The sequence below is a fragment of the Lycorma delicatula genome, chromosome 9 (assembly GCF_047948215.1).
Source record: "Lycorma delicatula isolate Av1 chromosome 9, ASM4794821v1, whole genome shotgun sequence".
Taxonomy (NCBI): domain Eukaryota; kingdom Metazoa; phylum Arthropoda; class Insecta; order Hemiptera; family Fulgoridae; genus Lycorma; species Lycorma delicatula.
This window is the reverse complement of record NC_134463.1, coordinates 26,100,676-26,117,905: the sequence shown is the minus strand read 5'-3', so window position 1 is coordinate 26,117,905 and position 17,230 is coordinate 26,100,676. Positions and strand designations below refer to the sequence as shown.

The window sequence follows — 17,230 nt, the reverse complement described above, 5'->3', positions numbered from 1 at the left end:
ATCTTGGTTCATGACATATCCTTATTTTGCTTAAGCTGTCACATTTTGCCAGTTAAATAAGCAATTTATTTTGCATTGTTGCTATTTAAAAATATTTATTAAAAGAGTTACCAATTTCCTCCTCCCCCATGGTATGTTTTCTGATTTTGATCATAAACTCTTAATTTCTAACAATTACTAACTTATTTTTAAAAAAATAATCTCATTTATTCTTTCATAATAACTTAACAAATTTCCTCATAAACCTAGTTTTACTGATGTAAGTTTTAATGTTTACATCTTTTTCGATTCTTTTTTTTTTCTGTTTAGCCCTTAACATCTACAATTTTCTGTGACTTATTTTGTTAAATGATGAAAAACTAACTATTCTGTTATTTCATATTTTTACCATGTGTAAATTTTAATGACAGTTAGGGTTCTGTATAGACTATATTCCTTACTACTTTATGATTTATTTATGTTTGGAATTTTTAGGGAGTAGCATGTAAAATTAAAAAAAATAAAATACTAGTCTTATGTGTCTCATATAAATGGATGAAGATATATTTATTAATATGTTACTGTAATCATTGAAATAAAAAAAATGCCGAGTGAAGTTTCTAATAGATTATTTACCGAGTATGACTGTCAGTTTTTAACTGTCATTGTGACTCAGTTGATAGCAATCAGAGTCTTCATTATTAAAGAATAAATAAATAAAACAATTTAAAATAATTCTTTGTATTTATATTACATAATATCATAATATTTGTTTCTTTGCAGGTTATGAAGATAAACTACGCATGATTTGTCAAGATTTGTTAGGTCCTAGCCATTCCAGTGCTCATATTTCTTCAAACTGGCAGTCAGATATTATGGTCAGTTAACTAATTTTTATAGAAATTTTGAAGCCATCGTATTTATGTGTTCATTCTATCATTTAAAATTTTCCATTTAGTAATTCTTAAGTGTTTCTTGTTTTTATTTTTTTAAAGACTATTTTAATAACTCATAAAAATTATAACTCATTAAAATTTTACTTCATTGTTTATCACATCACGTAAACCTGCTGTTGTATACTTGAATTACTTCCAGGGATATCAGAAAAACTGATTCTGATTCTCAGGTGACTACAAGAAGAAAAGTAAAGTGTAGATGACCAAGGTAAGAAACACAGTAAGAAATGCAAAAAGCGATTACTTGAGAATTGCTTTAATTACAGAAGACTGGATGACTTACGATCACTGTAGGAGAGAATTGAATAGGACAAGTTGGCCTGAGCACTTACGAAGAATACCAAGCAGAAAAGTCTGAAGATAGATTTTTAATCTGCATAATTGGAAAAAGAACAAGAGGAAGATCTAGAAAGAGATTGCTAGCTCATTTAAATAAAGACCAAAAAAACAGACAGAATGGTGTGGAAGCTGAGAAAGAGTCAGTTGTCTTTGAGTGGCATCCAAAGATAGGTTAGACCCCAGTCTTGAAAAGGCAAAAACGCTGAATGTAAATGGTAGAAGAAAGACAAGAGGTAAGTGGAGGTCCTTATTCTGAAACCTGAGCTCCAGTGGTAATTGGGTAGTGAAAAAAGTAATTTTTTGGTGATTTATTTTTTTATTTTTTTTTTTGCATCTTATTGTTAAGATTGCGACTGTGATATTAGTTTTTAGTGTTATTTTATCTGCGTTATTAGTTGTAGGTTTTAGTTTTTTTGTTCCAGGCGATAATAACATGAAAAACAGTGTTTTTCTCCCTCAAAAAAAAAAAATTTAATCATTTTTATTTAAGAGATGCAAATAAAATTGTACTCACAGTAAAAAGAGTTTAATTGTTGGTGATGTAAAAATGTTTTAGAAAATATATGAAGTAATAACATTTTGTAACCATTGAAAGTCATTTAGTAATGCTTACAACGAATTTTATAAAGTGTTTCCTTGCTGATGACAACTTTGTAGCAAGTTACAAATGAGTTAGGAATCTAACTCAAAATACTCCTGAAGGGTTCTCAACTGCCAAAGAAGAAATCTTCATGACAAGTGGCGAAATCAAAAGAGAGTTTAGTAATAATAAATCACTCTTTGAATTTTGGGCAGGGGTGAATGAAGAGTTTTTTGCACTAAAAACAAGAGTATTTCATATACTATTACCATTTTCAACATCCTACCTTTGTGAAACTGGATTTTCTGCGGTGGCTGCTTTGAAGACAAAATATAGAAAAAGAACTCAGAGTATCTATTTCTAATATTAAATCTACCTTCCATAAACTTTGCTCTGTAAGACAGGTCCAAGGGAGTCACTAATAATTATTACACTAGTTTTTAATTTAGTATTGATAAGGTAATTATTAAATATATCTTGCAGTACTGATACAATCCTATTCATAAGTGTATTATTTCAGTGTAAATGTGTATTTTATTATTTTTTATGTCAGAATGTATTTTTTTTTTGCTTTCCTTTTAGTAAATTAATAGATTTTTTAATAATTTTTTCACCTCCCATGAGGAGGGGGCATGCTCCACAGGTTGAGAAATGCTGTATTATGTTTTAAATAGCATGATTCATATTTTATTGTAACTGGTTTTTTAATCTCTTGAGTAAAAATTTTTTTTAACAGGGGCTTTCAAAACATGAACTATTACGAGATGTATTAAAAGAGATTGGAACACGTGTAGAAGCTCAACGATTATACACAGAGTTTAAGGACCAGTTAGATTTCCTGTCATCAAAATCAGATTTATAGACTTTATTTTTATACTTTGTATTTAATTATGACAGCTTTAAGAGTAAGTACTTTGTATTATTTCTCTTCTTTTCATTCATATGAAGTAGAATGTTGTTTTTTTATATTTAGTTGTATAATAATGTAATTTTGTTTTTATTACAGTCTGTACATTCTTAACAGATAACTACTGAGCCCAAAAGTGTTTCTTAAACACTGGAATCTTATAAAATGAAGGAATAGATGTTTTTCAAACGAGTACACACTGAAAAACAATGTATGAAAACTAACATTAGGAAAAACATATATATGTATACATACAATTCTTTTGTTATTGTATTTGTCCATATTCCCTTCTTTACTAATATTTCAAAGACAAAAGTATAAAAACTGTTTACCACCAAGAGTACAGAATTCGATAATGCTTTTTACCTTATGCTTATTATTTTTTTCTAATAGCGCTTTTGAGGTTTTCCCCTCATCATCAGTTAAACTTTTTCTTCCAAATCACGCTTTAAATTCAAACCATTAAAATTGTAACATATAAAAAATAATGCCATAAATATTAAAAAATATAAAATTAAATTTTTTTTTATATAGCTAGCCACACATACAAGTACTGTACACTTTTTTTATATGTTATAATTTTAATGGTTTGAATTTAATGTGTGATTTGGAAGAAAAAGTTTAACTGATGATGAGGGAAAACCTTGAAAGCGTTATTAGAAAAAAAAGAATAAGCATAAAGTAAGAAGCATTATCGAATTCTGTACTCTAGGTGGTAAATGGTTTTTATATTTTTGGCTTCAAGATGTGTACTAATTATAATATATTAAAAATTTTACAATTTCTTAAAAATAAGAATAATTTATTAGAATACTAATGATTGAGTTTGAGATAAAAATTTTAATTAAACCGAAATTGTTATGCAGATACAAAATATTAAATAACCTACCAGATTGGTCTAGTGGTAAACTTGTCGTAAATCAGTTGATTTTGAAGTCTAAGTTCTCTGGTTCAAATCCTAATAAAGGTGGTTATTTTTTTAATCCTAATAAAGGTATTTTTTACTTTTATTTGGATTAGAATACTAGATCAGGTGTTACTGGCATCCCTTGGTGGTTGGGTTTCAATTAACCATATGTCTCAGGAGTAGTCGACCTGATTTTGTTCAAGACTACAAATTTACCGGTACAGTGTCACCACACTGATAAGTCGCTAATGATTTTAATTGTTGATGCGACTATAAATAAAAGTATTTAAAAAATATTAAATACACTTCTGATTTATTGAATGATTGAAAAAAATTATAATTAAAAGAAGTTAAATTTTGGAAATAAAATTAAATTGTGATCTCTTAATATTGAAAATAGAAAAAATCGTTAAGTAAAATTTAAAAAAGATACCTTGATAAAAGAATAAGAATTAGCTGGTAATCGAGCAGATACTCCTGCTCTCAGGATTGTGGTAATATTAGTGGTCCAAGTTATAATAGTATAAGAAAGATTTTGATAAAAGAAAATCTGCATCAGTTGAAGTCATATCATGCTGGAGTCATTGTCCTGGTAGCTTCCGGTTGAAGTTTGTCGGAAATAATGGTGAAGTAGTGTAGATGGAAGGTCCTTGGATTGGTATCAGGTACTGTAGCGGTTTCCTGTCCCTGGTAATGAATTAAGTAACCATGTTTGTTTTACTACTAATCTAACTGTCTAAAAGACAGTTAGAAACATGAGTCTTGTTCGTGGCAACCGCTGGGAGTTATATACACTTGGGGTTCTGACATCATGAAGAATGTTCAAATATGTGCTCTTTGCTTTAACACAAAATCTAAGAAAGAATAGGAACATGCATGAAAAAAAGATTAAGTATACTTTGTCCTGACACAAAAAGGATACAGGAAACCATTACAAGCTAAACAAGATACCAAAGATCTACTCAAAATCTTATCAGTCAGTCAATTGTGACAATCTGCAATTTATACCCACTAGTTATCTCCCCCCTCCACAATTACTTCAATTGCCAATTAATCAGCAAAGTATTTTAATAAGAACACATCCCGAAGGGAAAATCTGGGGAATTCGCCCCTATAATTCTTCCATCATCCAAACGATGATTACACCGAGAAGTTTTTCGCCCAGAAAAAACAAAAAAAAATCCTCCACCATCTTTGTGTGGGTAATCCTGATAACATCTTCGATACTATGTGCCATGCATGTCCACTAGGTGTTTGCCTAGGCTAGGGTTGCCAGATTGTCACAAGGGAAAATGGGACATCTAGTGCTACCAGTGGGCTTGGGGTATGAATACCCCTAAAGGAAAAAGGGGGGGTCCTCCCTCAGGAAATTTTGCAAAAACAGTAGCTGAATGGTGGGTTTCTAGGCCATCCGAGCACAACAAATTGATTGTCAAGTACACCTTGCCTCAGCCTAAGTTTTCGCAATTTTTTTCAATTTTAATTTATTCAATAAATATTTCAAATCCAATTAAAGTATATTTATTTTGATTGAATTTATTTTTTATTAATTTTTGAAATATTTATTTAATAATTGTATGTTCCAATTAAGCTCAAAAAGATCCAATTTTGAACATTTTCATTCACTTCATTTTGCATTTCAAATCTTAGGTATGTCAATCTTAATAGCCCTATTTTATGTTTTATTACTGTCAGTATGTTTTAAATAGAATAAAAACAAGTTACAGTAAACATTGACTTATTTTACACATGTTACAATAGTGAAAATTTCAAAGAAATAATATTGATTATAAAGAAAAAAATTGGTAAGTAAAAGTCTTTAAGAAACACATATATGTAAAGATAATTGGATAAAGTAGGCATAGTTTAAAGTTCAAAAACTATTAGGTCTCATTGGTAGGTGGCGCTTCATGATGAAAAAAGTACTTGTCATTACTACTAGCCATCTTAGAATGACCTTTTTCTCGATATAAAATTGATAATTTTGTAGTATAATATATATTACTGGAAAATAGTAATTGTATTCCCAACCAATTTATTATGCTCATCTGTCTATTATATCTTTATTAGAGAAAATTTTCTTTCTGTCTTAGCGTTATGTGCAGATGTCGCAAAAAGATATTGGCAAATTTTGAGAAATTCACAGTACTATTCTAGTCTCCCACAGCTTTGAAAAAAATTGACCCATTTTTCATGTCATATTGGAGGTTTTTCGTCTGGTTTATTCTATTCTTTAAGGATTTTAGTGACAAAATCTGTTAAAGAAGTGTTTTGGTCAAATAGCAAAGAACCATCTATTTCAGTACTTTTTTCCTTGAAATACATAAAATTGTCTTCAACATGCTCCTAACTGGGTGTTTCCTAACATCAGTACTGTAATATGCAGAGTAATAAGAGTACAACTTTACAATTCTTTCTATATCAAAACTTAATCTGTCAACTGCTATACCAACACAATTATGCAGCACATGTGCCAGGCAGCCTATTACTACAATATTTTCATAAGTTATTTTCAATTTTGTAAATGCATAACATTTTCCTTGCCTGTTCATAGCATTGAAGTTCGTATTAGTGTTGTCATCACAGAATGCAGTGCAACTACTTCTATTTAACATGTATCAGTGCTCTCCAATCAAAAATTAGATATTTCATTGAAATCTCACAAGGCAAGGAACCAACTATTAGCAATTTTGATTGTATCCCTTAATTTATAGTGAAAAACAACTACAAATGGATAAATTTTCATAGCTTTGTAATTAATTACTAGCATCCATTGAAATGTTGTAAAAAAGAGATTTATTTATTTTATCAGTAGTAGTTTTAAAAATGAATGGAGCTAATACACCAGTTACCAAGGCGTATATCTTTGTTCTTGCATAACTAAACTCTGATGCAATTGACGAGTCACTAAACTGTCACTCTATAATTTAGTATTGTAGTCATTTGACATAAAACTATGATGGTGTCTTAGCGTATGGTAGGCCTGAGTAATTTCAGCTCTTACTTTTGTTTCTTCGTTACATCCTGATTTTATAAAAAAAAATTGTTAAACGACTTACTGCAACTTGGTATACTAAGTCTATTTCTATTTTTATGTTTCACAGATTTGAGGTACTGTAAAATGTCTTAACCCCATATCCTATGCTAAGAAAACTATTGTACATTGTACATTTAGCATCAGTGTCATAAATTTATAAAAAAGCTTATAAAATGTGTCATTTATAAAAGCTTCGTATAAATTTAAATGAAAAAAAATTTCAGTATAAAAAAAATCTTCACTATTACAATATTTACCATGATAAATCAATCTACGAAATTGATAACATGTGCCATTTAACATTTGTTAGTTTGACAGTAGCATTTGAGTGGAAGGGTTATTCGACATCTGGCACAGGTACAGTGCAATGGTGAAGAGGGAGGAAAGAGTGCAGTCATAGGTAGTGCGCTATGATGAAACATAACACTAAATAGGACAGTTGTATTAAATGATCATGAATGTCTTCCTTTTAAACTTATTAAGAGCTTGACAATTTTAGGTTCATTTTTTAAGTTGAACTTAATTAAAAATAGATCTTTAACTTGTTAAAAAAATAAAGTAACCAGTTCATCTCCAGAAAGTGGAAATTCATGACAATTTAGGGTTTCAAAAAACGTTTCTTTAGATTCCTGCGCAAAAATGAAACATTCGGATGTCTTGAAAGAGTCTGAATGGGACCTTGGGACGGATCACGGAAAAACAAGACATTTCTGTTTTTTTTACAAGACTCCTGGAAACCCTAGCTGAAATGGCTTTTTTACATTGTAGAGGCATTATGTGAGTTTGAAGGAAGATAAACTTTTAAGATTTTTGAAAACATATATCTATTACTATCTCACTTTCAAGTCAGTTGTGAATTAAATGCTAATTTAAGAAATTATATTGTAGTATTGTAACATCAATTTTGATCTATATTAAATCTTTATCTTAAAATTATCAATAAATAATATCTGGGTATCATTTCATTTTTTCTAGATAATAACGTATTGTAATTCTTATTTTTACTATTGACATCATTTTGCGCATGAAAAATATATATTTTAATTTTACTTTGACTTTTTGTTCTTTTTCAGGAACTTTTATACTTGTAGTTTAGTATTAGAATATAGAAATTAAATTATCTAAGAAATTAGCCGAATCAAACAAATCTGCTTTGTATTCAACTCATTGAAGCATAGTTTTAATTTTTCAGTGTTAATAGTGAATTCTAGTCGTGATATTGTAATTTAATGGATTATTGTAGTTAGAAGAAACAAAACACTATTTTATGAAGACTTATAAGATAAGGTTGAGCCTTGTTATGATTAGAAAATGTATTAATAAACTAAGCGAATGTAAATGTGGCAAGTTACTACTAAGTACTGAAGAATTACAGGTCTGATGACCTGTTTTCATCTTGTTTATATATCTGTTTTATTTCTGTGATTAAAACATTACTTAACATCTGACAGTTCACCAAGTAATAAGGTATTTATAAAACTGTGATAAATATTGCTGAAAGGTGATTAATTTTTATTTTTTAATATAAAGTAATTGTGTTCAGTCAAGTAACTTAAGATATTATAAGTGTTTAATACTGATATATTGTATGTATTAATTTGATTGCTAATTACTTTCAGTGATTTAAGTTCTTGTTTATCTCCCTTTGTGACAGGAAAGAATTAAAAGAGAAGTCTTTTTATTGTGTTAGTAGTACTGATTTTAATAACTAAACTTGAAAATACGTGTCTATGTTTCTGTGATATATATTTTTCTCTGCATAAATTCTCTTTTGTTCTTTTTGTTATCTTCCTATATTTCTGTAATTCTCTATTTCTCAGATGCTATGCATATGTTTATGTAATTATATCACTATATCCCAGTCTTGCAGTCTTGTAATATTTTTTGTTTATTTTTGCTCTGTTCTTATCATACACTGAGTCAATCTTTTATCTCTTTTTTTTTACTCTGTCTCTTTAATAATATTATGTTGAATTGTATTATTATCACTACCACTTTTGGGAACATTAGATCTCCACATTCATGATGGAATATGTATTGAAGTAGTCATAATGGCAGAAATAATATAACAATGTCCTCTCTTGTTTGTAACTTTTAATTCAATGCTAAATTAATAGGTGAAGACTGTTTTTATAATAGAGAATTAGATTATCTCTCACTTTTATGAATCATTTTTCTACCATAAAACAGAAAGAAAAAGGTACTGTGAAAAAAATCTAGAGTAGCAATTGTGACATTTTTCAACAGTACAAGTTGATCTGGTCTGCTGTCAGAAAGTTATTGAACAAACATATAAATGTTATTTACTTAACATCATTTCACAAATTTAATTTTGTTCAATCAATTAATGATTATTAGAAACCATAAATGCTTATGTTTAAAATCTTTCTTATTTTTATATAATTTAATTTTATTTCATGCTGTGTTTGGTAGTTTGTTTGATCATCTGATGTAGTTCACATTTGTACTATTTGTTAATATTACTATATGATACAGCAAAAGATTTTCACTTAAAGGATTTCATAATCACTTAAGGTGATTTAAAAAAAAAATGTTTTTAAAAAAATGTTTAATTGTATTACTAATAAGTTCACTGAAATTCATTCAGATAGTAGTACGTGTATGGACAGTTAAAGTATCACTTTGCTGCTCAGTTATTGATATTTATATCATTACTGATGTTTTTATTATGTCTTCTGATCCTTATGTCTTCCTGTATTTTATCTTACAGAATTTAGCCACATTTTTCCAAGATTGAAGTTTATTCTAATTGTGAATAGATTTGATAAATATTTTAAGTAAGAGAAAGATAAATTATTTGATGAAGTTGAGTTACTAATACTACTTATTTTAATTAATATTTTATTGTTATTTGTTAATAACAAAGTTTTTCTGTAATATTTTTTATTTCTGTACTAAATCTAATAACTTTGGAGTATTGTATGATAGTGGGTATGTTTATGAAGTGGTATCAGAAATTTCCTGATATTAAGGTACAAAAATATTTGTACCTTATTATGCTTACCTTATTTAAAAATTGCTGCTATTCTCTTCAAACTGGCTTCCTTGGTAATGATCCCAGTGCTTCTGGGATTCTGTCTAAGTCAAGCTGTCTAATATACTAATACTAGACTGATACAGATATAAGGTTTAATAGTAAAGTAGTCCTGGAATTTTCTGATACTATCTCTCTTTAGAAGTAATATATTACAAAATATTTCCTCATTGTGGATTTTTTTTTTAATTCTTGTATACTGTCTTATTGTAAATTGGTAAACTAAATTCTTTTCTAATTTATGGTTACACAACTCCTATGTTTTAATTTCAATATCCTCAAGATTGAAGGATGAAGTCATTTAATTAACTGGTGCCAATAAATTACTGAGGGTAAAATGTTAATTTCTCTTCATACTCTTGGGAATTTATTGGTAGCTAGAAACTAATGCTGTCAGTGGCACATAGATTGAAAGTATTAATAGAAATAATTTTATTATTTACATATATTGCATGTTTATTTACAAAAAAAAAATAAATAATAGTAAAATCTTGTAGATATTATTGAGGGTTATGATATTTTACACCCATGTTATTGATGGTTCTTATTTTCAGTTAAAAATGATAAAATTTCATTTCATAAGAAGTCATGTTATTCTGTATATTTATTTTTATTTATATACTTTTTTTCTGATGATTAGTTATACCAGAAAAACTAATCTTGTTGCTTAGTGCCACCAGAAGTTTAAAACTTTTGTTAAAAAAAGTCAGCAAATTTTATCAGTATACAGTACTTCTTATGAAAATTTAAATCTTAAATTTTTGGAGTTTTCATTTTTATTGAAGAAATATTCAAATTACTCATGAAAGATTCTGGTTATATGAAATTAAAGCCACATCACTTTTGTACATAAAAACCAATGTTTAAGTTTTTTTACATTATAAATTTGTTAAGCATGTTTGTTAATTGCCTTGACTGCAATGGTTGTCCTGATTACAGATTTGCTTTAGTCATCTTCAAGAGTAATAAGCATATCATTCTAAACTGAAAGTGAAGGAGTGAATTGGTTGCCATTGCCTTTTTCACCGAACCAAATAAATAGTATATGTAATACAATATATATATTTTTTTAATTTTTTTTAAATATACCAGTCTAACCTTTTTGCATTTAGTCCAACCAATTTTGGATTTTGAGTGCGATGCCCATTACTTCATAATTAATGTGACCCCACTGCAACTTGTGCATAGTATATCTATGCTGTGTTAAAGGTTTGATAAAACTGAATTAACACTCAAATAAATCTAAATACTAAATTTATAACTTTTCTTGATGTTAACAATTCACTTTATTACTATTACTACTAAGAGGACATGACCATTTTTATAAAAATTTGGTTGCTTGCAATTGTATAAATTTTTTGGCTTGATAAATCTAAAGATTTTGGATGAATTCTACAGCTGTTTTGGCTTTTAAGAACCAAATTATACCATTTAAGTTCAATCTTATCAGGATTATTTTAGCCCTTTTTATCTCAGGATTATTTTAGCCCTTTTTATCTCAATTTACCATATAGAAGAGAGCATCTTACATTACAATAAATGATGCTAGTATGTCTTACAGGTGAGAGAACCTTAGTTTATTTAGAAAAATACTATCTTTATTATAAAAAATGTGTAAAAGTTATTTTAGTTATTTTTATCTTTACAACAAATATCTTTAACTATCTTTATTATAAAAAATGTGTAAAAGTTATTTTAGTTATTTTTATCTTTACAACAAATATCTTTAAATATATTTATGAAAAACATCAATATGAAGAAATGTTGAAATGTTCATAGTTTGTAAACATACCACTATTATGACATTTTTTGTGCTACTGTTATGTTTACTTCAATAGTTTCAGGACTATTCAACAGAAAAAAACCTCAACTGTGTGTTAATGCCAATATACCGTTTAGATACATTTTCTTGTTATATTTACAGAGATAATGTTAATAGGCTTTTCATGGATATGTCTGGAAAGTTTTATCAAAAATAGCCAAGTTACGGGGATATAATCCACATCATCATTATTAATATATTTATTCATTAATGCATCATTTATTTGTGAATTAATTATGTTGTGGATTATTAAAAATAAAATAACATTTTTAACCATTTGGACAAAATCATGGACCACTTGCAACATAAATACTGGTACCTATACATATTTAAAACCCTTTCTTCAGTGATATTATGTAATTTGTAATTAATTTAGGAAATTAATATTTTTTTTCTATGTATTGTATAATAAAACTTTTTTAAATTAAAGTTGGATGTTATTTTATTTTTATTACTTTGTGTTCTACTCTCATACTATTTGGGTTCTTGTATATATGTTAGATTACTTTCAGATTAATTCTTCTTTTAGCATAAATTTAATTAATTTTGACATGTGTTAAAATACTAAAACAGATAATTGAAATGAGAAATTAATTCCACTCCTTTCAATTTACTTTAATTAAAGTTATGCTAGAACAATTAATTAATTGGGCTTTTTTTAAATCAGTTTTTTCTATGAATGTGTTTTGAAGTGTAAATATAGTAATAGAAATTTTTTTTTTTTTTACTATTGTCCAATTTCTTATTTGTTTTAAAATAAGAAATGTGTTTTCATTGTTTTAAAATAAGTGTTTTCATCTTCTTCGAGTATGTACGTTCATGGCTTCATATACTTTGAGTAAGTTCTCAGTTATGAGGTTTGTTTTTAAACTAAGGTTTGTTTTGAAATAAAAATAAAACTGGTTTGAATAAACTTTATTACTTGTGCATAAAGACTATTTATTTACTATTTCTACATATTTGCTTCAACTTAATATATTTTTCATAGCATTTCACTAGCTTCCTCATTCCCTCTTCAAAAGATTTTGCCAACACAATGGCAACACAATATTGCCATTTTTTTAATTCATTGCCATTGTCAAACCTTTGTGATGCACACTGCTGTTTAATAAGAGGAAAAAAATGATTGCTAGGAGCTAAATTAGGGCAGTAGAGTAGATGATTGAAAATTTTCCAGTGGCCTCACTCTCTTAATTTGTCATATGTTGCTGGGCATTTTCATGAAAATCCAAATCCCACAGGATAGCATCCCAAGATCCTATGTTTGTTTTTTGGTAGTTCTAAGATGTTTTTAAAATTTTGCAGTATACATCAGCATTCACATTAGTTCAACAAAATTCGACAAGCAGGTACACCCTTTTTGTCCCAAAAAACAGTAACGTTCTTATGTGATCTAACTATTCATCACCTTCCTTTTCATAATGCTGCTGAAAGACATACATGCAACAAGACACCTTTGACACATAATTTTTTATAGCTAATTTTTCTGTCAAACTTCATAAATTAATGACTGTGAAACATCAAAGACAGCTGTGACCCACTGAAATGCGAGTTTTCATCAAATCAAATTGGTCAAATCTGTTTTCAATCAAATCTTCTGTTATCACTGATGTCCAGCCGCTACATTCTTCATCATGAACATTCATTTGCCCTTCTCAAAATGAACAACACCACTTTCTTACTTTAGAGTCACTTAAAATGATTGGTTTGTAAATTTACATATTTGCCTGTGAATTTTAGTCACATAATTGCTTTTTTACCGTCAAAAATCAGCTTACCCCTTGAACAAAATAATTAAACTATTGTTACTAACAGCTAATTCTTGATTGAAATAACTGAGCTACACCAAGTGCTATCTGTTTACATAATGTTTGTAGGGGGCAAATTCTAAACAGACCTTACTTTAATAATACGCCTTTTATATAATTTACAAAAACTGATTCTGTTACAATGTGTACTGCTTACAGTATTGTTTTTTTTATTTGTGGTTGAATGTGCATTTGATCTGTCCAGCTTGAGCAATATTTGAGTTTACTTTACTTTACTTTGCTCAAGTTTTCAAAGTAAATGCTTTAAAAAAATTACAGGCATTTCATATAAAGTAGTGTAAATCTGTTTGTTGAAAGTAATAGTGTGCTTTGTATTCAAAGAAGATTAGAAAAAAATATATTTTACATACAGTGAGTATTAGGTCAATAAGACCATTTGGTTATTAATATTAAAAATGTAATAATTGTATGCTTTAAGTGCCAACAATTATATTTATATCTTAGTGAAAATTAAAAAAAATTCATTAACATACTGAACACTTTGCCAAATAACCTAAAATGACAACAAATATTCACCAACTACACAACAGAATCTAAAAAATTAATACCAAAAGTTGACTTTTTTAGGATCCCATAATCAGGCTGTAAAAAATTCCAAAATTACATAAAAACAAAAATTATAACTAAAAATTTAGAAAACATGCAGACCTTCCTAAAAAAGATTCCAGTTGACATTGAGTTATATTGTTCAAGTGTTAGGGTTTATGTTTTTTAAATTTTTAGTTTATTTATTTTTTGTTTTTGTTTGATATAATTTTGGAACTTTTTACCAACTGATGTTGCGGATCCCACAAAAGTCGGACTTTTTTGTAGTATTAATTTTTTAAGTTCTGTGCCTGTGTTTGATGGTTATATATATATATATATATAAATATAATTATTCTTTGATCAAACCATATTATTTTATTTATGTTTAGTATTTCATATTTTTTAATTAGGTGTCAAATGGAAGACCATGGTGGTCTAAAAAATGAACATCTGCAATGGTAAATTCTTTTTTATTAGTGATGTACTCATATTATTAGTGATGTACTCATACGTGAGGTTAGTCTATTGTTTGTTGTTTTTTCATAACTGCTGTGCATTTCTTTTCAGATTTAAAATTGGTTCATCTTGTTAACCTCCTTAGTACTACACAGAATCTCACAAATGTGAAATATTAAATATTATTCAATGTTTTAATGCATAGAAAATAAGAATATCCAATATTCATTATATTAGTTAAAGAATGTTTATGGATTATTAGGAATGATTATTAAGTGTTTAATAATTGATGAAGATAAACTAGGGTAGGATGTCCATCACTTGTTTTAGATAACTAAAAAGTGTCCAATAAATAACATATCTTAGAAGACCAGGTTGTAACTCAAAAAATATTTTCCTCAAATATTTCTTGTTCATTACTTAGTAAATTTTTGTTGAAACATTCAAACTGTAATCAAAGATATATATATATATATATATATATATATATATATATATATATATATATATATATAAAATGCATATTTTTCTGTCTGCTCGTCATTTTATGGTTTTTTAAGAAAAATATTATTTTTCAAAAACCGTTACAGATAACACCAAAGAATTGTGTACTTTATTTTAAACTAACATTTTTTAATAGGAGAAAAATAATGATACTCTTTGTTGACTAATTGCAAAATGGCAGTCGTTTCAATCTTAAATATCTTAGGAATTATTAGATTTATCAAATTGTGTTATAAAAATTATGAAGCATTTTTTTGTGAACAAAACGACACCTTAGTCATAAAATCAATGTCCCCATAGATAATAGTGCATTCAGATCTGGGGAGCATGCAGGCCAACGAATGGGACTGCCTCGACCATCCACCTTCCTTGAAAACAATCAGTTAATTTTTCTCTGACACCAATTTCAAAGTGGGCAGGCACACCATCATGCATGAACCACATGTTCATGTGCTTTGCAAAGGAACGTTCTCTAGAATTTCAGATAGGTCATTTGTTATGAATTCCAAATATGAGTCATCTGTCAATCTATGTGGCAGAAAGAAAGGCCCAATTAGCTTATCTATGTAGATTGCTCTCCAAACATTCAGAGAAAATCTGAGTTGACTTCCTGCTTGAAATAGTGCATGAGAATTTTCCTCACACCAAACATGTCTGTTGTGGAAGTTGTTTATATCATACTTAGTGAAAGATGCCTTGTCTGTAAAACAAATATTAGATATCTACTTTGGGTTACGGGTACACTTGTTAATTAACCACAGACTAAATGCAATCCATGATTTGTTATCACCTGATAGAAGAGCTTGCTGTATTACAAGATATGTTTTCTTGGATAGCACCTCTTCTGCACAATAATTCTGGGTTCTGTGCAAACTTGTTCAAAATACTTTCTTCTACCTGTGGCGTTGAAACAGTGGAGTTTCGCAGAAGGCTTCTGCATTTACAGTCGTTCCACGTGGCATGAAATCGATCAGCAGTATGCCAAACTGATCCCAAAAGATTGTGGTTATCAGTTTACATCCAAATGGCTGTGGCTTGACTGACCTTTGTTGGTCTGGTTGGTGATTGACGATGATGTCATTCATTTGGCTAAGGTTTTCTCTCTGGCATGTATTACATACCAAAATCCACATTTCATCGCCAGTAACTACTGAATTAAGGAACTCATCACCTTTTTCTGTGTAGCACATCAAAAATTTCAAAGCAGATCCCATTCGGATTTTTTTTTGACGTTCTGTTAAGACAGAGTAAGTACTCAACATGCACAAACCTTTCTGAAGCCTAAAAGGTCATGAACAATGCAACCAATAACAACTCTTAAAACATCAGGAGAAGAATGGCTAGGTTGGAAATCATTGAGCAATGATCATTTCTGATTTCATTATCGACGCATTTTCATTGAGGGCCTCCCGGAGTGTTCTTCATTGTGCACATTAATTAAAGCCACTACTGGCTAAGAACGGAGGGGGTGGTGTAGTGACTGGACACGCTACGAGGTGGATCTTCTCCCCTCAGGGGGAATCGAGATATGCACATTAATTCTGTTATTTCTAAACCTTTCACATCATTTTTGCATATTTCTTTCATGCATTACATTATCACTGTACACAGGAACTGACTGCTATATATTTCAGCCAGCTTAACATTTTGATGATTTAAAAAACATATGACTCCATGTATTTCACAGTTGGCGGCAACATTGATTTTCCTATTCATTTTATAACATAACTAACACGTAATCAAAGGATACTAAAATGTGACAATTTACAGAAACAATGCAGTGTGTACATTTTTAGCTTGACACAAGATTGCCAACCTTAAGGAGAGAAATTTTTCAGCAGTCTTTACTTTAGAGATATCCCTCGTAGTTAACATATTTTTTCATATTCAAAATTTGTTAGAATAAGCAATGTTTAATTTACTAAGCATTTGGTACCGTTGGTATTTATACAATTTTATAAATTAAAGTTCCACTTACCAACAATTTTCAAAATATACTTCCAAGTACTTTCAGAGCTGTTTAAATTAAAAATTATTATGTTCATAATAGTACAATTTTTAATTTAAATATAATTATACATTTGAATTGATGTCCCTGTTAATGGAGTAACGACTCTGTATTTGATTTTCACATTTTTGCAATTTTAATCAGAAAATTTGATTTAGATATCAGGTGAGTCACAATAATAAAAAAAACAAGATGGCACAATCTCGGTTAAGGCCTACTTTTTGCAGTAACTCTGTTGTTTATTGTCGGATTTTTATGACTAAGGTGTCATTTTGTTAAAAAAAAAAAATGCTTAACAATTTTTATAATTTCATAATCTATTA

General features: G+C 28.6%; 1 protein-coding gene across 2 annotated transcripts in view; it reads left to right on the top strand.

The window, feature by feature from the left end:
* Hira (histone cell cycle regulator-like protein) overlaps positions 1-12,011 on the top strand; it is a 79,681-nt gene extending 67,670 nt beyond the window's left edge. Inside the window, exons 17-19 of one of the 2 annotated variants that reach the window (XM_075374742.1) lie at positions 763-857; positions 2,591-2,759; positions 7,898-12,011. In XM_075374742.1, the coding sequence (XP_075230857.1) occupies positions 763-857; positions 2,591-2,716 (221 nt within the window). In that variant the 3' untranslated portion in view covers positions 2,717-2,759; positions 7,898-12,011. Of the gene's footprint in view, positions 1-762; positions 858-2,590; positions 2,760-7,778 lie in introns of both variants that reach the window. The other variant, XM_075374741.1, reaches the window with a different exon arrangement.
* The last annotated feature ends 5,219 nt before the right edge of the window (positions 12,012-17,230 follow it).